General features: G+C 44.7%; 1 protein-coding gene across 12 annotated transcripts in view; it reads left to right on the forward strand.

The window, feature by feature from the left end:
- The first annotated feature begins 18,407 nt into the window (after positions 1-18,407).
- PCCA (propionyl-CoA carboxylase subunit alpha) overlaps positions 18,408-21,648 on the forward strand; it is a 436,358-nt gene continuing 433,117 nt past the window's right edge. For all 12 annotated transcript variants that reach the window (XM_025364068.1, XM_025364063.1, XM_025364064.1 and 9 more), the window contains exon 1: positions 18,408-18,619. In XM_025364068.1, the coding sequence (XP_025219853.1) occupies positions 18,515-18,619 (105 nt within the window). In that variant the 5' untranslated portion in view covers positions 18,408-18,514. The remainder of the gene's footprint in view (positions 18,620-21,648) is intronic.

The raw sequence follows: 21,648 nt of genomic DNA on the forward strand, positions 1-21,648 counted from the left end.
GGTACAGCGGAGCTGCGGGCTCTGTGGGTATGTGAGCAGAGGCCAGGGCTGTGGACTGTTTCCATTGTTTACTTTCAGTACAAGCATCTCTGTATATATCTCTATTCCTTTTTTCTTAGATAAATAGTAGCAAACTGTACACATTTTTCTATACCATGATTTTTTTTTTCTCTGAACAATATATCCTGGAAATCACTGCATAGTTATATACAGAGATTTTCTGTGTTCCTTTTTACAGGTATATAGTACCCTGTTGTGTGGATGTTCTGGTACATTTCAAGAGGGAACAAGTGTACTAGGAAACATTCAAAGCATGAGAAACCTGCAAGAAGAAGTCTTTTATTTTAGCTAAGCTGTGGGTAACTTGAGGGTCGCAGAATAGGCTGAGGAGTCAACAGAGAAGATGGCTGAATAATTACACAAGATTGCTGCTGGCCCTATTTAATAAGTCTCATTGTTCTCTAAGGTGAAGCAAAGCTGAAAGGATTTGAGGAAATAAATAGGCTGTTTCCTGTCCCCCTATTCTTCTATGTTTTTCCTCCTATTATTCTAGTAGGTTTTAAAGTGAAGCCTGGAGTAAGCCTGAGTGCAGCTATCTCACATGGGAAAGTGCTCTGATGGGTATTAGGGAAATCCTGCATTTGCCTTTGTGAGACTCTTCACCTGATGGTCATTGCTTCTCCTCTGACTCCTGGAATCCCCTCACTGGGGAGATGGGGGTGCCCATCAGAAGTCTCTGGATTAAGTCAAAAAACAATTTAACCCTAGAATCCTATTGTATACTGTATCCCCAAATTCACCCTCCACGCTATTTCCATCCTGCATTATGCTTCACCATATTGTACAATAAAGCTTCCTAAAGACAGTGTTTCAATGAGTACTACATAATATCATAGCCAGTAATATAAACATATGCTAAATCCTCAGTGAAGTGAACAAGAATCAGGGCAAGTAGAATGTAGATGTTTGTGCTGGGCGTGGTGGCTCACGCCTGTAATCCCAGTACTTTGGGAGGCTGAGGCGTGATCGGCCCCCTTCCTCACCTCTCCTCAAAGAGAAGAGTAGCTATGACTGCTGATATTCAGTTGACCTAGTTTCACAGAGGATAGGATCACTCACTGTAGTTTAAAAGATTACATGTGAAGCCTGTACGAGAAACATTTTGAAATCGTCCTGAAAAATCACAAAGTAGGATTGAACAAAAATAGAAACACATTCCTTGCCTTCAATAGAACCAATCAACGTAATAAAGTTTCTTCAGGTTCGTGTATAAATTTAATGTAATCCCAATAAAAATGCCAGCAAATTTTTTCCTGGCACAGGATCCTACACTTCATATGGAAAAATAAATAAGCAAGAATACTTACGAACATCTTCAAAAGCAAGAACAATAAAAGGAGACTGGTCTTACCACATATTAAAACTTTTTTTTTTTTTTTTTTTCTCTTTTGAGACGGAGTCTTGCTCTGTCACCCAGGCTGGAATGCAGTGGCCGGATCTCAGCTCACTGAAAGCTCCCCCTCCTGGGTTTACGCCATTCTCCTGCCTCAGCCTCCTGAGTAGCTGGGACTACGGGCACCCGCCACCTCGCCTGGCTAGTTTTTTGTATTTTTTAGTAGAGACGGGGTTTCACCGTGTTAGCCAGGATGGTCTCAATCTCCTGACCTCGTGATCCGCCCGTCTCGGCCTCCCAAAGTGCTGGGATTACAGGCTTGAGCCACCGTGCCCGGCCCAACATATTAAAACTTATTATAAAGATCTAATAATTAAAACAGTGTGGTATTTGTTCCTGGCTAGACATTCAAACCAGTGGGAATAATTGTGAAGTACACAGGGAAATTTAGCAAAAGACAAAGGTGGGATCTTAAATTATTGGGGAAAAGATTAACTTTTTTATTTTTTAATTTTTTGAGACAGAGTGTCGCTCTGTTGCCTAGGCTGGAGTGCAATAGCACTATCTCAGCTCACTGCAACCTCCACCTCCCGGGTTCAAGCAGTTCTGTCACCTCAGCCTCCCAAGCAGCTGGGAATACAGGTGTGCATCACCACATCTGGCAAACTTTTTTGTATTTTTAGTAGAGACAGGTTTCACCATATTGGCCAGGCTGGTCTTGAACTCCTGACCTCAAGTGATTTGCCCACCTTGGCTTCCCAAAGTGCTGAGATTACAGGCATGAGCCACGATGCCAGGCCAGAAAATATTCACTTGTCTTTTTTTTTGAGATGGAGTCTCGCTCTGTCGCCTGGGCTGGAGTGCAGTGGCACGATCTTGGCTCATTGCAAGCCCACCTCCCGGGTTCACACCATTCTCCTGCCTCAGCCTCCTGAGTAGCTGGGACTATAGGCGCCCACCACCATGCCCAGCTAATTTTTTTGTATTTTTAGTAGAGACGGGGTTTCCCCGTATTAGCCAGGATGGTCTCAATCTCCTGACCTTGTGATCTGCCTGCCTTGGCCTCCCAAAGTGCTGGGATTACAGGTGTGAGCCACTGCGCCTGGCAAGATTCACTTTTAAATAATGACATTAGCACAACTGGAGTGTTTATGTCCCTAATTTACACTAGGACCGGGCGCGGGGGCTTATGCCTGTAATCCCAGCTACTTGGGAGGCCGAGGCAGGAGAATCACTTGAACCCAGGAGGCAGAGGTTGCAGTGAGCCTAGCTCGCGCCATTGCACTCCAGCCAGGGTGACAAGAGCGAAATTCCGTCTAAAAAAAAAAAAAAAAGATTTACATCAGAATGTACTTCAAACATTCCTTATTTCAATGCACAAAAAAATGAAAACATAACAGGTTCAAGAAGAAAACATATATGAATTTCTTTGTAATCTGGACAAAAGAAAGGCTTCCTAATTATAACTAAAATTCCAGAAGTCATGGAGAAAGATTGATAAATTCAAACCTATCCATTTATATCTACAGCTGTATCTATATATGCACAAACATACATATATATATATATATATATATATGCACACAGGCTCTTTTTTTTTGAGATGGAGGCTGGTGTGCAGTGGTGCAGTCTCGGCTCATTGCGACCTCTTCCTTCCAGGTTCAAGCGATTCTCCTGTCTCAACCACTTGAATAGCTGGGATTACAGGCACCCACCACCGTGCCGGCTAATTTTTGTACTTTTAGTAGAGACAGGGTTTCGCCATGTTCGCCAGGCTGGTCTTGAACTCCTGACCTCAGGTGATCTGCCCGCCTTGGCCTCCCAAAGTGCTGGGATTACAGGCATGAGCCACCACACTCGGCCGATATATGGATAGACTTGCTTGGCAAAAATATCATAAGCAAAATCAAAAGAGATGAAAAACTGGGAGAAAATGTTTGTAGTTTAAATTATACAAAATAGCTAATTTCCATCATACATAAATAAGTAAAAAAAAAGAAGAGTATTGATGCATGATATATGGAAGAACCTCCAAAATATTATGCTAAGTGAAAGAGTCAGTCACAAAAGACTACATATTGTATGATACCATTTGTATGAAATGTCCAGAATAGACAAATCTATACAGATAGAGTAGACTAGTGGTCACATAGGGCTGGGTAGGGTAGGGGCAAGGGCCAGGAATGGAGATGACTACTGAGAGGTAAGGGGTTTCTTTTTAGAATGTTAAAAATATTCCAAAATTATACTATAGCAATGGTTGCATAGCTCCATAAATACACTAAAAACCATTGAATTGTCTACTTTTTGTTTTTATTTTTTATTTTATTTTATTTTTTTTGAGACGGAGTCTCACTCTGTCACCTAGGCTGGAGTGCAGTGATCGGATCTCAGCTCACTGCAAGCTCCGCCTCCCGGGTTCACGCCATTCTCCTGCCTCAGCCTCCCGAGTAGCTGGGACTACAGGCGCCCGCCACCAGGCCCGGCTACTTTTTTTTGTATTTTTAGTAGAGATGGGGGTTCACCGGGTTAGCCAGGATGCTCTCGATCTCCTGACCTCGTGATCCGCCCGTCTCAGCCTCCCAAAGTGCTGGGATTACAGGCTTGGGCCACCGTGCCCGGCCGAATTGTATACTTTAAATGGGTGAACTTAATGGTATATATATCTCAATAAGCCAGGCGCAGTGACTCAGGCCTGTAATCCCAGCACTTTGGGAGGCTGAGGCGGGCAGGTCATGAGATCAGGAGTTCAAGACCAGCCTGATCAACATGGTGAAACTGTCTCTACTAAAAATAGAAAAATTAGCCAGCCATGGTGGCGCATGCCTGTAGTCCCAGCTACTCAGGAGGCTGAGGCAGGAGATCTGCTTGAACCCAGGAGGCAGAGGTTGCAGTGAGCAGAGGTCATGCCACTGCACTCCAGCCTGGGCGACAGACTGATTCTCCGTCTAAGAAAAACAAATCTATATCTAGATATATGTATGTATACATATACATATATATAATATATCTCAACAAAGCTGTTTAAAAGATTTTACTATTCAAGAGGTCGGGTGTGGTGGTTCACACCTGTAACCCCTGCACTTTGGGAGGCTGTGGCAGGTGGATCACTTGAGGTCAGGAGTTTGAGACCAGCCTGGCCAAAATAGTGAAACCCTGTCTCTACTAAAAATACAAAAATTATCCGGGTGTGGTGGTGGGTGCCTGCAGTCCCAGCTACTTGGGAGGCTGAGGCAGGAGAATCGCTTGAACCTTGGAGGCAGAGGTTGCAGTGAATGGAGATCACACCACTGCACTCCAGCCTGGGCGACAGAGACAGACTCTGTCTCAAAAAAAAAAAAGGTTTTTGAAGTAAAAAACCTAGCAGGAAAATGGCCAAAAGTGTTAAGAGACAGTTCACAGAAGATTAAAGGCAAATGTCTGTGAAGCACTTGGAAAAATACTCAGCATCACTTCTTATAAAAGAGATGCAAATTAAAATATGGTCAGCCCTTGGCATCCATGGATTCCATATTTGTAAATTCAACCATGTATAGAAATGACAGTCATGTGTTGCTTAATGATGGGGATACATTCTCAAAAATGTGTTGTTAGGCGACTGGGTGCGGTGGTGCACGCCTGTAATCCCAGCACTTTGGGAGGACGAGGAGAGCGGATCACCTGAGGTCAGGAGTTCGAGACCAGCCTGGCCAACATGGTGAAACACCATCTCTGCTAAGAATACAAAAAAATTAGGCCAGGCGCGGTGGCTCAAGCCTGTAATCCCAGCGCTTTGGGAGGCCGAGACGGGCGGATCACGAGGTCAGGAGATCAAGACCATCCTGGCTAACACGGTGAAACCCCGTCTCTACTAAAAAATACAAAAAACTAGCACCTGTAGTCCCAGCTACTTGAGAGCCTGAGGCAGGAGAATGGCGTAAACCCGGGAGGCGGAGCTTGCAGTGAGCTGAGATCCAGCCACTGCACTCCAGCCTGGGCGACAGAGCGAGACTCCGTCTCAAAAAAAAAAAAAAATAAAAAAAAAAAAAAAATAATACAAAAAAATTAGCTGGGCATGGTCACAAACTCCTGTAATCACAGCTACTCCGGGAGGCTGAGGCAAGAGAATTGCTTGAACCCAGGAGGCAGAGGTTGCAGTGAGCCAAGATCGCACCATTGCACTCCAGCCTGGGGGACAAGAGCAAGACTTTGTCTCAAAAACAAAAAAAAGTGTTGTTAGGTGATTTCACCATTGTGCGAACATCATAGAGTGTACTTACACAAACCTAGATGGTATAGCTTACTACACACATAGGCTATATGGTATAGCCACCATTGTATATGTAGTCAGCTGTTGACTAAAACTTCCTTATGGGTGCATGACTGTATTTGAAAAAAAAAAATTGTGTTTGTACTGAATATGTACAGACATTTTTCTTACCAGTATTCCCTAAATGATAGCGTATATCAACTATTTGCATAGCATTTATATTATATTAGGTATTATAAGTAATTAGAGATTATTTAAAGTATACTGGAGTATGTGCATAGGTTATATGCAAATATTACCATGTTCTACATAAGGGACTTGAGCATTCATGGATTTTGGTATTCACTGGAGGTACTGGACATCGTATATTCAAATACTATTCTTCCCTTATCAGATTGGCAGTGTTGGGAGACAATCCTTCTTGGTGTTTCTATATGTCTTATGACAGCTTCTGTTCTCAATGTCTTTTGCGCTACAAACATTCTGAAGGGACAGAGGGTAGATTCCTCTCCTGACCAAGACAATAAAAACATTTTTTGGCCGGGCGCGGTGGCTCAAGCCTGTAATCCCAGCACTTTGGGAGGCCGAGACGGGTGGATCACGAGGTCAGGAGATCAAGACCATCCTGGCTAACACGGTGAAACCCCGTCTCTACTAAAAAATACAAAAAACTAGCCGGGTGAGTTGGCGGGCGCCTGTAGTCCCAGCTACTCGGGAGGCTGAGGCAGCGTAAACCCGGGAGGCGGAGCTTGCAGTGAGCTAAGATCCGGCCACTGCACTCCAGCCCGGGCGACAGAGCGAGTCTCCGTCTCAAAAACAAACAAACAAACAAAAAAAACATTTTCCTCCAGGTCAAAGGTTAGCTAGGTGTTTTAGCAGCTCCTTATAAGACTGGGGGTTTCCTAATCTCAGTGTTCTTCAGCTCTGACACAAGCCCACCAGGGCAAGGCATTCACCTTGCAAGGAGGGCAAAAATCTCAGATCCCTCACAGTTCTTAGGCAGAAGTCCAAAAGCTTACAACATATGCTGTTGGTAAGCCCAGGGAGAAACAGGTATTTCCACACATTGCTGGTGGGATTGCAAAATGGCACAACTCCCCTGGAAGGAAATCTGGCAATGTTTAACAAAATTACATGTCCCTTTACCCTTTGAATCAGTGACTCTTCTAGAAATCTAGCTGATACACCTCCACAAACGCAAACTATGATGTACAGATATGATACACAAATGCAAAATAAGATATGCTATACAGATATGCTATTTGCAATAGGAATGGCTTGAAAACCAGTACAACTACCCATGAATAGGAGACTGATTGAATAAACTAGGGCACATCTAAACACACACACATATTTATGCATATGTATTTATTTTTTTCAAAGAAATAATAAACAAGAAATTGTTGAAAATGGAAATGGCTACTTCTGAACGATGGGTGAGATGGGAATAGGGAACAGGGGTGAGAGCAAGAACTCTCTGAGTATCTTTCTTTATACAGTTTTTATTTTTCAATCATGTAAATGACTCACATATTCAAAAACCAAAATTAAGTCAAATGGGAAAAAATCAAATTAAACACAAACAGAAACAATTGAACACAAAAATAAACAAACGAACAGACCTGAATATAAAACCTAATCACACAGGGGAAATTATTACTTCAAATAACTTTGGAACATAGAACACTGGCAGTAACATTTTCCAGACACACGTTGTAAGAACAAATAAAACTGTTTTCTGATTTCCATTGTGTGCGTGTTCCTGTAGACTGATTTCAAGCCATCAATGGTTTCACAACCATCTGGTAAGATTCCTGACAATTTAACAATTGATTCTCATAAGCCGGTTCTATCTGGCTCTAAGAAATCACTGCTTATAGTTACTCTAGTTGAGGTAACATGCTGTCTGTCAACAAAGCAAACCATAAACCAAAAAAGATGAAAGAAAACATCTAGAAAAATTCGGAAAAGGCTGCATGCAGATTGAAGTGTGACAAACACATAGCTCCAGCTCCTTATCTTCTATGGTCCTCAGGTCTTGGGCTGTCTTCATGCAGTCATTATCTTGTTCCTATGGTCTTCAGGGGATGTTGTCCCCTTCCTGCAGTTTTCTGCCTCTGGAGGATTCCTCAGTATCCTCCAGTTGAGGTCTCTGGTAGCAATGTCTTCCTGATTCAAGAATGGCTAATTTATCCTTCCTCAAGAAACAGGGATATAGCTGGGTGCAGTGGCTCATGACTGTAATCCCAGCACTTTGGGATGCTGAGGTGGGAGGATGTCTTGAGGACTTGAGGGCAGGTGTCTGAGACCAGCCTGGGCAACATGGCAAGACTCCATCTCTTAAAAAAAAAAAACAAAACAAAAAAACTAGCTGGGTGTGGTGGCACATGCCTATAGTCCCAGCTACTTGGAGGCTGAGGTGGATCATTTGTACCGGGGCATTTGAGGTTACAGTGAGCTATGATTGCATCGCTGCACTCCAACCTGAGTGACAAAGACCCTGTCTTAAAAAGAAGAAAGAAAGGAAGATGCAAGGATCAGTACCCTAGAGTTCAATTGCTGTGGTGTTTGTTAATTAGTGCCTACAAGGTCCTTTACATTGAGGTAAAGGGCAGTCTTTTTCTGATGTGTCCTTCAGCAGAGGAAGCCCCTACATTTTAAACTGTGAATGGTTTTTGGTTTCTTTTTTTAGATGGGGTTTTGCTCTGTCGCCCATGCTGGAGTGCGGAGTGCAGTAGCAGGATCATAGCACTGTAGCAGGATCACAGTACTCAAACTTCCAGCCTCAATTGATCCTCCCATCTCAGCCTCCCCAGTCGCTGGGACTACAGGTACGTGTCACCATACCCTACTAATTTTTTGTTTTTTAAAAAGTTTTTGTAGGGCCGGGTGCGGTGGCTCAAGCCTGTAATCCCAGCACTTTGGGAGGCCGAGACGGGCGGATCACAAGGTCAGGAGATCGAGACCATCCTGGCTAACACAGTGAAACCCCGTCTCTTCTAAAAATACAAAAAACTAGCTGGGCGCAGTGGCGGGCGCCTGTAGTCCCAGCTACTCGGGAGGCTGAGGCAGGAGAATGGCCTGAACTCGGGAGGCGGAGCTTGCAGTGAGCTGAGATCCGGCCACTGCACTCCAGCCTGGGCGACAGAGCGAGACTCCGTCTCAAAAAAAAAAAAAAAAAAAAAAAAAAGTTTTTGTACACATCATGTCTTGCTATGTTGCTCAGGTTGGTCTCAAACTTCTGGCCTCAAGTGGTTCTCTTGCTTCAGTCTCCCAAAGTGTGGGGAGTATAGGTGTGAGCTACTGTTCCTGGCCTGGGATTGTTTTGAAGGATGTTTTTGAAAAGGTATTCATGTTTCTTGATAAAACAAATACTTGTTGATATAAGTGTATCAATTCCACTTATGTGAAGTACCTAGAGTAGCCAAATTCATAGTGAGAGAAAGTAGATGGTGGTTGCAAGAGGCTGGGGGAAGGAGGAAAATGAGGGGTTAGTGTTTAATGGTTGGAGTTTCAGTTTTGCAAGATGAAAAATGTTTGGGATGGATAGTGGTGATAATGGCACAACAGTGTGAATGTACTTAATGCCACTGGATCATACACTGAAAGATGGTTAAAATGCTAAATTTTGTTATGCCTATTTTACCTCAGTTTTTACAAAACCAAGTGTATCACCCCAGTCATATGCAATATTGGCTATATCAGCTTATAATAAGACAGAGTCTATAATGGGAGCAACATTCCCAGGCAGATAAGATAACTGAGTATCAGTTAATAGGCTGAGAGTCAATGGGCTAGGCCAGGCACTGTGGCTCACGCTTGTAATTCCAACACTTTGGAAGGCCAAGAGAGGAGGAACACTGAGGCCAGGATTTTGAGAGTTAATGGGCTACCTATGGAGTTGACTTCACTGTCATTAAAAGAAAAGGCAATAGTTTGGGTCAAGGAAGTTCAAGCGTTTCTGAAAATTCAACTAGAGTCTGAGAATTCTGTTTGTCCTTTCTATATTACTTGAGATTTGGGAAATTCTGAATAATGGAAAGAATGATTGTTACTCATTGAGCAAATAAAAAGCCGAGGCCACAGTGGTGTGTGTATGTGTGCACGCATGTGACAGAGAGAGACAGATGGGAGAGTAAAAAAGAAAAGTTTCTTCTTTACAAGATGTTAGCTAATGAATATAGAATGACAGAATTAGGGCCAGGTGTGGTGGCTCATGCCTGTAATCCCAGCACTTTGGGAGGCCAAGGCAGATGAATCTCCTGAAGTCAGAAGTTCAAGACCAGCCTGGCCAAAATGGCAAAACCCTATCTCGACTAAAAATACAAAAATTAGCCAGGCATGGTGGCATGCACTGTAATCCCAGCTACTTGGGAGGCTGAGGCAGGAGAGTCACTTGAACCCGGGAGGTGGAGGTTGCAGTGAGCTGGGATCACGCCACTGCACTCCAGCCTGGGTGATAAGAGCGAAACTTCGTCCCCCCAAAAAACAAAAAGCATGAACAGGGATAAAAAATACAAGTGTCAGACGGTGTGGTGGCTCACGCCTGTAATCCCAGCACTTTGGGAGGCCAAGGAGGGCAGATCACCTGAGGTCAGGAGTTCGAGACCAGCCTGGTCAACATGGTGAAACCCCGTCTGTACTAAAAATACAAAAATTAGCTGGGCTTGGTGGCATGTGCCTGTAATCCCAGCTACTCGAGAGGCTGAGGCAGGAGAATCACCTGAACCTGGGAGGTGGAGGTTGCAGTGAGCCGAGATCGTGCCACTGCACTCCAGCCTGGGCAACAGAGAGAGACTCAGTCTCAAAAAAAACAAAAAACAAAAAACTGCAAAAAACACAAGTGTCTACATCAGAATAAAGCATGGGATGTGGCAAAGTGAGCTGCCCTTATACAGTGTAAATGCTATCTAAATAGTTATTATACTGTATCCCTGTATTATTAAATCTTTTGATTTCTCATGAGAAGTAGAAAACTTAAAATTTTATGTGAAAGCTGCTATATTTTGGATATATATGTAGTTAACTAATTCAAATTTGCACACACACGTCTATACACACACACTGAACATAGCTTTGTGCCACATATGGCTCCACTTTTGCCTCAGTGTAATCTCTGGCCTGTTAGATAAAAACGCCAAACTCTTTAGAACAGTATTCACTTTCTTTAGGACCTGGCCCTTGCCTATTCCTGAAGACTTGTCTCTAATATTTTCTCCACTCACGTGGTACCATTTGTAACTTGGGAATGCATGTGGCTAGCTTCACGTCTTGCTATGTGGCATGTGGCATTCTCTTTTCACCCAGAATGTCCGTTTACCTATCTTTGTTTTTGCTTGTTTGTTTGCTTGCTTTGAAACAAGGTCTTGCTCTGTTGCCTGGGCAGGAGTGCAGTGGTGTGATCTCGGCTCACTGCAGAGATACTTCACTGCAGCCCCTGTCTACTGGGCTCAAGTGATCCTCCCGTCTCAGCCTCTCAAGTCGCTGGGACTACAGGTGCGTACCATCATGCTTGGCTAAATTTTTTATTTGTAGAGACAAGGGGTCTCCTTTTGTTACCAAGTCTGGTCTAGAACTTTTGGGCTCACGGGGTCCTCTCACCTCGACCTCCCAAAGTACTGGGATTACAGGTGTGAGCCACCTCACCTGGACTATCTTTTGACTACTTTTAAAGATCTAGCACAGTGTCTCCTATTCTGTAAAAGTCTTCCTTGACTCATATGTACATACTGATTACTTTGTTTCTGCTAAATAGCATGATTTTTATTTTTACTTAAATTGTGTTAATATTGTGATTGAAATATACAGAGAAACTTAGAATAATGTAATAACTGTGTACCTACCAATGAGGTCCATTAATTCCTGACACTTTTCCATTCTAACCTCAAGTCTTTTTTTTTTTTTTTTTTTTTTGAGATGGAGTCTCGCTCTGTCGCCCAGGCTGGAGTGCAGTGGCCGGATCTCAGCTCACTGCAAGCTCCGCCTCCCGGGTTCACGCCATTCTCCTGCCTCAGCCTCCCGAGTAGCTGGGACTACAGGCGTCCGCCACATCGCCCGGCTAGTTTTTTGTATTTTTTAGTAGAGACGGGGTTTCACCGTGTTAGGTAGGATGGTCTCGATCTCCTGACCTCGTGATCCACCCGTCTCGGCCTCCCAAAGCGCTGGGATTACAGGCTTGAGCCACCGCGCCCGGCCAAGTCTTTTTTTTTTTTTTGAGAAAAAATATTAAAAGCTGCTATTGCAGCCACCTGAAGAGAGGTGGTTTAGCATAGTGGAGTATATGTGCTCTGAATGCCCACTGTCTGGGTTCATTATCCCTGCCTGTCACTTACTAGCTGTTTACCTTCAGCAAATTGTTTAACCAGCTCATCTGTAAGAGGAGATAATAATAGTATCCATCTTATAGAATTGTGAGGATTAAGAATACATTCAGGTCACTTAGAATGGCCAGTTTCTGGAATAGAGTAAGCATTCAATAAACATTAATAATTAGTATTTTGTCTACTCCTCCATTTACTTATTTATTTATTTATTTTTGAGACTGAGTCTCGCTCAGCTGCCCAGCCTGTAGTGCAATGGCATGATCTCGGCTCACTGCAACCACCGTCTCCCAGGTTCAAGCGATTCTCCCGTCTCAGCCTCCTGAGTAGCTGGGATTACAGGCATCTGCCATCATGCCTGGCTAATTTTTGTATTTTAGTAGAAACGGGGTTTCACCATGTTGGCCAGGCTGGTCTTGAACTCCTGACCTCAGGTGATCCACCTGCCGTGGCCTCCCAAAGTGCTGGGATTACAGGCATAAGCCACTGCACCTGGCTCTTTTTTTTTTTTTTTTTTTGAGACAAGAGTCTCACTCTGTCACCAAGGCTGGAGTGCAGTGGCGCGATCTAGGCTCACTGTAACCTCTGCCTCCCAGGCTCCCAGGTTCAGGTGATTTTTGTGCCTCAGACTCCTGAGTAGCTGGGATTATAGGCATGTGTCACTATACCTGGCTAATTTTTGTATTTTCAGTAGAGATGGGTTTTCACCATGTTGGCCAGGCTGCTCTCAAACTCCTGACCTCAGGTGATCTGCCTGCCTTGGACTTCCAAAGTGCTGGGATTACAGGTGTGAGCCACCATGCCCAGCCTACTCGTCCTTTTCATCTGAGCCAGAAATAGATTATTTGTAGCTCTTTTAATCTTTTACGATACAAACAATCAAGTTTATCCTTTTGCTTGCTTACTCTTTCTAGTAAGTGTAGATTAATGATAAACGTTCCTAAATAACAGTATTTACAAATGTTACTTGTTCTCTCAATGCAGATATGAGAGGTATCTTGGCATATTTTGCTTAAGATCAGGGTTCATAAACTACTACTGACTTGTTCCTGTGAGAAGAAATGTTACACAGAGATGCCAGGGGACTCAACCGTATTCAAGAATTTCCCTAAGCTCTTCCATGCTTGTTGGGTTCAAATTCTTGGGCCAATAAATTGTTGCCAGAATGAGAAGGTTACTTGACACAAAGAATGGCTACTTAAAGCTTAAGGCATCTCCTGTGGCTGCTATACTGAGAAAAAGTTATGGGCATGGCAGGTGTTCCATGGGCTGTTTAGAAGTGGGCTTGCGTAGAGTGGTGCACGACTTGATGCTTACAGTTTGTTTTCAGGATGCTACTTCGGACTCTTAGGATACATTTTAAACTCTTGGAGAAAAGGGACCACACTTTTGTATTTCTATCACACTAACTGCAACAAAAGAACTCAATAAATTCTTTTTTTTTTTTTTTTTGAGACGGAGTTTTGCTTTTGTTGCCCAGGCTGGAGTGCAACGTGCGATCTCTGGTCACCACAACCTCTGCCTCCTGAGTTCAAGTGATTCTCCTGCCCCACCCTCCCGAGTAGCTGGGATTACAGGCATGCGCCACCATGCCCTACTAATTTTGTATTTTTAGTAGAGACAGGGTTTCTCCATGTTGGTCAGGCTGGTCTGGAACTCCTGACCTCAGGTGATCTACCTGCCTCCGCCTCCCAAGTGCTGGGATTACAGGTGTGAGCCACTGCACCTGGCCTAACAAATTATTATTGAATGAAGAGAGCTCTCTGGTAATTTGTAATAATATATGTTTACCATTTATAATTTAGGGTAGCAAGCTAATATTCATTTGTAGGCATATGTATCAGCAAACAAGAGGAATCTAGCTAGTTTAAATATGAATGGAATTTATTTGTTTTTTTTGTTTGTTTTTTTGTTTTTGTTTTTGAGACGGAGTCTTGCTCTGTTGCCCAGGCTGGAGTACAGTGGCGTGATCTCGGCTCACTACAAGCTCCGCCTCTCGGGTTCACGCTGTTCTCCTGCCTCAGCCTCCTGAGTAGCTGGGACTACAGGTGCCCGCCACCATGCCTGGCTAATTTTTTTTTGTATTTTAGTAGAGACGGGGTTTCACCATGTCAGCCAGGATAGTCTTGATCTCCTGACCTTGTGATCCACCCGTCTTGGCCTCCCAAAGTGCTGGTATTACAGGTGTGAGCCACCGCGCCTGGCCAATATGAATGGAATTTATTAAAGAATATTCACTCGACTGGGTGTGGTGGCTCGTGCCTGTAATGCCAGTACTTTGGGAGGCTGAGCCAGTGGATTGCTTGAGTCCAGGAGTTCGAGACCAGCCTGGCCAATATGGCAAAACCTGTCTCTACAAAAATGACAAAAATTAGGCGTGTTGGTGCATGCCTGTAGTCCCAGCTACTTGGGGAGCTGAGGTGGGAGGATCACTTGAGTCCAGAAGGTTGAGGGTACGGTGAGCTGAGATCGTGCCACTGCACTCCAGCATGGGTGACAGAGCAAGACCCTGTCTCAAAAATAAATAAATTAAGAACATTAATGCACAAGATCTTTAAGGGGCCTAAGAATCAATCTGTAAGTTACACAGCCAGGAAAAAATACCCCATTGCTCCTCCAAGCCCACAGCAAAGACCTCACTGTCATCAGGGCTTGACATGGACACTGCAGTGGGTACTTGATGCCAGAACCTCTGTCACTGGTGCTAACAGCTGGAAGCCTCCATTGCTACCCTCACTAGGAAATGGATTCTGTGTAGCAACTGCTTCACCACACTGCTCTTCTTTCAGACACAGCTAGGAGTGCAGCTAGGTCAGCTGCCTGCACCCAAACTCCAAGTAAGGAGGACAAAGCAAGTTTCTGGCCGTCTTTGGAAGAACTTATCACATGGGAAATTTCCCAAAATGAGAAAGGTTTTCAGATGATGGTGGATGCCCATAAAACACGACACATGTCTTTGACGGCAGCATGATGCAAAGTGTTTCTGCAGGCCAGTAGCAAACCTCAAAGTGTTGGTTATTGGTCCCTGCTGGAATAACTACAGAAAATGAGAGTAGCATTTCTCTTATTATAGCCCTAAGAAATAGTCAGGAGATAGATGTTCTTATTTAATCACAGAATTATCACAGAGAGTTGGCAGATTGGCACTGTTTCCGGGGTTACACTTAGTGTAGTGTTACTCCAGAGCAGAGTAACCCTTGGCCAAATCTGGCCAGTCCTCTGTTTTTATAAGGCCTGTAAAACTACAATATTCTTTTTTTTTTTTTTTTTTTACATGATTAAAGAGTTGCTAAAGAACAAACATGCAACAGATGTCTGTGGTGCTCCAAGCCTGAAAATATGTCCCTTTAGAGAAAGTTTGCCAGTCACTGCCCTGGGTGTCCTCCACTGTTGAATTCTTTAAGAAGGAATGCTTGCCACATACTTATATGCTTAGGTTTGGGAGGCCAGCCTTGGCCTCCCAAACTGTTGGGATTACCGGCATGAGCCACTGCGCCCGGCCAGAATCTATAACTTTATTTTTATTTTTTAATTTTTAAAATTTATTTATCTTTTTTGAGACGGAGTTTCACTTTGTCGCCGAGGCTGGAGTGCAGTGGCGTGATCTTGGCTCATTGCAAGCTCTGCCTCCCGGGTTCACACCATTCTCCTGCCTCAGTCTCTTGAGTAGCTGGGACTACAGGCACTGGCCACCACGCCCAGCTAATTTTTTTTTGTATTTTTAGCAGAGACGGAGTTTCACCATGTTAGCCAGGATGGTCTCGATCTCCTGACCTCGTGATCCGCCCGCCTCGGCTTCCCAAAGTGCTGGAATTACAGGCATGAGCCACCGTGCCTGGCCCACAATCCATAACTTTTTTTTTTTTTTTTTTTTGAGACCGAGTCTCGCTCTGTCGCCCAGGCTGGAGTGCAGTGGCGCGATCTCCGCTCACTGCAAGCTCCGCCTCCCGGGTTCACGCCATTCTCCTGCCTCAGCCTCCCGAGTAGCTGGGACTACAGGCACCCGCTACCTCGCCCGGCTAGTTTTTTGTATTTTTTTAGTAGAGACGGGGTTTCACCGTGTTAGCCAGGATGGTCTCGATCTCCTGACCTCGTGATCCGCCCGTCTTGGCCTCCCAAAGTGCTGGGATTACAGGCTTGAGCCACCGCGCCCGGCCACAATCCATAACTTTAAATGGAAAAGGCAAAGATAAATATCAGTGCTCTATCATTTAGGATACACATGTAGCTGCTGTAACAAAGGCAAAACAAACACAATGCAGTAACTTAACAAGATACAGTATTTTACTTGCTTGCATAAAAATTGGAACAAAGAGTTCCAGGGTTGACTGGCAGCTCCACAGAATCAGGCACCTCAAGGCTCCTGGTATATTGTTTTGCCTCCTGGATCACCTAACTTCCTTCTTATCATCTGAGATGACAACTTTACCTCCACTGTTGTGTCCACATTCTGGCAAACTGGAAAGAAGAGAAGGGCAAGTGGAAGGCATGCCTTTCCCTTTAAAGGCATAACGCAAAAGTTGTCTATGTCACTTGTGTTTATGGCCCATTGGCCAAAACTTAGTAACCAAATCTTGGTAAGCACCCTTGCTGCAGTGGGGGTTGGGAAATGTAGATCTTTATTTAGGTAAGAAAGAAGAGGGCATGGAGGGAACAACCCATACATTCCAGACCTTAGTCATGGCGCTACACCTTGTTGTAAGGGAGGCTGGCTATTGCAGCCTTTCGCTGGGTGGCCACGTACCCAGCTAGATCTCAGGAGCACTCTTATTAAAGTAATGCATGGAGAATGGATAGTATGAGAAGCAGTTTCTGCTACAAGTGCCTTTCATAAAAAGAACTCCTATAAGAAAAACAAATAGGGCCTAAGGAAAACTAACCCAAAGGGTAAAACATGGGGAAAAGACAAAAAACAAAAAAAGAAAAAAGAAAAGCAGGTTTCCCAGGTAGAAAATGAATGAAGACTGAGGTACATAAGAGAGAAGTCCTGTGAAATTGATAATCCTTTTCATTTTGTCACAAAAGTCCATACTTACATTTTAAAATTCCACTAAATGTCACCTTTCTGATATCCCCATTGTATTTATCTCTCTTTTGGCATTTACCATGCTGTAGCGTACTCTAGGTCATTCCTAGCTTTGTAACTCTCTCAAGGCGACTCTGCAGGAGATGCAAAGTAGTTAAGAGCGGAACCCCTAATACTGATGTCTTTATAGGTGAGATGGTCTGATGTCTTAGATTTGCTTTTAAATATTCCTGCAAAAAATATAAAGGGGAATAGATGAAACAAGATTGACAAAATGTTGATTCGTTGGCGCGGTGTAATGGGTATCTGGGTGATCATAGTGCTATTTGCTCTTTTGTATATATTTTAAAATTTCCACAATACAGCAAAACACGAGCCCAGTCCCTCAAGGCAGCCAGATTTGGGTTCTAACCCTAGTTTGACCTTTTACTCGCTGAGTGACTTTACCCTGCTACAGCTTCAGTTTCTCCAAATGGAAATAATATATACTCCATTAAGATTCTTGTAAAGTCTAAAGTAAGAGGGAATCTGAGGCTCTAGCACAAGGCCTGGCCCTTAATAGTTGTACTGATTTTTTATTTTTCGAAACGGAGTTTGCTTTGTCACCCAGGCTGGAGTGTAGTGGCAAGATTCGGCTCACTGCAACCTCCACCTCCCGGGTTCAAGCAATTCTCCTGTCTCAGCCTCCTCCCGAGTAACTGGGATTACAGGAGTGCGCCACCACGCTCGGCTAATTTTTGTATTTTTAGGAGAGACGGGGTTTCAGCATGTTGGCCGGGCTGGTCTCCAACTCCTGACCTCAGGTTATCCTCCCGCCTCGGCCTCCCAAGGTGCTGGGATTACAGGCGTGAGTCACCGCGCCTGGCCAGTTGTTGTACTAACAAGGGTTTCTGATTGCAAGCAACAAAGCCTGACTCTAGTTGCGCCTAATTTCTTTCACGCGCAGATACTAAGTGGCAGAGTATGACTTGAGCTCGGATCTCTGATTTCCAGACCTAGAACTTTTCATGTGTTATCACAGTCGTTCAAAACCTTACCTGGATTTGTGCTTTGCAATTTACGCTTTCAAATAGGCAGGAATGTAGTTTGGGCATTTGTCTGGAACTTCGGATTCTCGGGACCCCAGGATGGCCAAGGCGCGGAGGTGACTCACTGACATTAACCGGCCTGGATGCACGTGGGTTGCTGAGCGGATGCTGGGAAGGTACGGGGTTTGCCCGCTGCAGGTCGCCGGAACTCACGCGTGTCCCTGCCTCTCTCACTCCTGGGGTCGGCTCTGGCCAGTGGCCCCCAGCTCAGCTAGGGACCTGACGCGCCGCCAGCCCACTAGCCTTCCGGGTCCTAGCGCGTCTCCAGGCTGCCGGATCCGGCGGATCTGGCCGACCACTCACGCTCCCTTTCCCGCAAGTTAGGGGGTGGGGCATCGGATTTCTGGCTCGTGATTTGTCAAAGCCCGGGCGCTCCCCTTCTCCGCCCCTCTCCGGCTGGGTGAGAGGTCAACGGAGGGGCGGTCTGCGGGGACAACAATGGCGGGGCTGTGGGTCGGGACAGCAGCGCTGGTCGCTGCCGGACGGCGTGGGCGGTGGCCGCCGCAGCAGCTGATGTTGAGCGCGGCACTGCGGACCCTGAAGGTGAGGAGCGACGGGGCCCTCGCGGGTCCGAGCTTCACCGGGCTTCCAGCCGTGCCGCCTCTGGGTGGGTGGCGCCAGGAGAGCGCTGGCTGGGTCCGGCTGCCCCGCGCCCCGGTTCCGTCTCAGCTACACCCCTCTCTCTCCTCCCACCCGCAGTTCGCGTGGCAGCGGGCTCAGGAGGCATCCCTCGTTGCAGCTGTTCCTCTCGGGGATCCTGCGGAGCAGAGAGGCCTAGGGCGGAGGCAGTTGGGCGCCCGCACGCCCTCCGAGGCGGCTGATGGCTTTGGGCAGGCATATTCTTGCCTGCCCGAGGGCCGCTTCCAGGGCTCCGCGGCAGTGGCTTTGTCTTAAGCTTTCCAGGGTGTGTTTTTAGGTGTCGTTATAGTTTCCGTGTTCTCTGACCTCTTTCCAGCATATTTGAAGGGACACTGAACTGTTGTTCAGGTAGAGTTAAGGTTGTGAGTTGATCTTATCTTTTGAAGTACTACACCATATCAGGACTGCTAATAGATTTTACGTTGCATTTGAAAGCCTGTTTTAATTGTATGACACCCCAGTCTACTGTGTACCAAATGCATCTCGTGAACTTTCCTTTTCGATGTAGTGGTGAGCCTTATTTTGGCACTGTTCTAAACACATTTCATGACTGTTCTGTATACCTAGGCTGTCATGATGGCAGATTGACTCACAGGTTGGAGTGCTTGTGTGTGCTTCTGAACTCTTTCTCCCGTCAAAATCGAGTCTGTCGTTAATTCTGGGGCACAGACCACTTAACCTACTTTATAAGGTTTGTTGAGGCACTTGAACACATTCTTTACAACGAAGGTCCCCTGAAAACCATCTGTCAGCTGGTTCAGTGTGCTTGTTAAACTTCCTTTTAAAAAATAATTATTAAAACATTGCCACATAACTTGATTTATAGTCATTGAAGTTTAGACTTTGAAGACACTTTAGAGAACCTGCCCCATCCTACTCTTTAAAGAGGAGGGAACCGAGCCCTGGGTGGGCAGTATGAGAGCCAGAGCTTATCGACATGGAAGTGAGTGGCGCCTATGTTTGTTTTGTATTCAGCGTGCGGACTTTCACTGATCTCTGTGTTCCCATACAGTTTAGTGTTCTTTAATCTTTATCATTCTGTTCATCTTTGTTGGCCACTTCAATTGCGGCTGTAAGACTTATGTATTTACATAGGAGGCAGCTTACTTAGTATGGTAGAAAGTGTGGGCTTTGGAGTCAGGTACATGAGGCTTTGTATACTGGACAGGTCTCTTGGGCATCAGCTTTGTCCTTGTAGCTATTTTTTTCAACAAATGTTTACTGAATATCTCCTGTCTTCCACTTCTGGGGAATGAATATGGTTTCTGCTTTCTTAGAAATTTTACTCTAGTAGGGAGAGTGTAATAAGTGTAAAATGGTATTAGGGGAGATGCCCTGGTGCTGTAAGAAAATAAAATAGAGGGATTTGACCAAACCAAGATTTTGAGTTCTGTGTCCTGGATACTGTTCTGTTGCTTTGCTTAAACTAATTTATTCAATCTCACAACAGTCATATGTCCCCCATTTACAGAAGATGAAAGTGAGGCACTAAGTGTTAATGTGACTCGCTCGAAGCTATAGTGCCAATAAGTGGCAAACAGGATTTAGAAGTCCGGAACCTGTGCTCTTAATCATACTATACTACCTATAGTAAGGGAGTGTTTTCCTTTGGAATTGAAAATTGAGACAAGTTTTGAAGGATAAAGTGACCTTCTCTAACAAACGGAGGAGATGAATGTGAGAGAACAGTGTGTGCAAAGGTCCTGCGGCCAGAGGGAATGACAGGTTAGAAGAACTGAAAAAAGCCTACAGAGACTCTGATGCAGAGAGTAGATGGTGCTGGAGAAGTTGGCAGGAGTCAGACCATGCTGACTCTTACAGATCATATTATGAGGTTTGCTGTTTGTCTTAGAGCAGTGGGAAGACATTGATGTTGGAGGTGGGAGGGATGACACTGACATTTTAGATTGGAGAGGCTGAGAGGAAGGCTGTTACTGTACTTACTGTTGTACACTTGTTATACACTCACTGTGTAATACATAAGCTTTGATGTTTCTTACCTGGTTTTTTCCTTTTAATGTGTTGGCAGAGACTGCATCTTGTCTATTTCTGTGTTCTTAGTACAATGTTTGACACAATGGGTGCTGAATGTGTAACAATAGAGTAGCATTATGTTTGTGCCAGTAAAGAATCCCTCCTTGGGGTGGGAAGCATCTCTGAAGTTCACTATCACTCTAGGGGAACTTGAGCTGCTGCTTAGCTTCTCTCCGTGCTTCTCTTCTATGAACTTGAAATATGCTGTACTGAGTCTGTTTGAAGCTGAATCTTTTGAAGATTTTAACCCCTCCCATCCCTCCCTCTACCTCTGCAAACCTTTTGGTTGGTTGGAAAGCAGCCAGCTAACTCTAGGTTCTAGTCTAGAGAATTCTGACCATTCTTTTAGCCAGTCAACAGAGTTTATTTATTTTTAGGGTATATATGGAGTTCACCTTTTAGTCTTATTTGTTTTGTGTATCAGCTTTTTAAACACATTCTATTTTAATGCCTGGTTTTTTCTTCTGCGTAAATGTTTTCAGTGGCTCTAGGATGTTGGTTTTACGGTAATTGCTATAGTTTTTATTGAACTCTTATATGCCTTGCGTGAGTTTCCTTTGCTTTTCTTTTTTTCTGAGATGGAGTCTTGCTCTGTTACCAGGCTGGAGTGCAGTGGTGCGATCTCGGCTCACTGCAACCTCCACCTCCTGGGTTCGAGTGATTCCCTTGCCTCAGCCTCCCAAGTAGCTGGGACTACAGGTGTGTGCCACCACCCCTGGCTAAAATTTTTGTATTTTAGTAGAGAGGGGGTTTCACCATGTTGGCCACCTCGATCTTTTGACCTCATGATCCGCCTGCTTTGGCCTCCCAAAGTGCTGGGAATTACAGGCATGAGCCACCAAGCCCGACTCTGTGATTTGTTCATATAATATCTTTTATCCTTGTAACAACTAGGTCAA

Source organism: Theropithecus gelada, chromosome 17, assembly GCF_003255815.1.
Source record: "Theropithecus gelada isolate Dixy chromosome 17, Tgel_1.0, whole genome shotgun sequence".
NCBI lineage: Eukaryota > Metazoa > Chordata > Mammalia > Primates > Cercopithecidae > Theropithecus > Theropithecus gelada.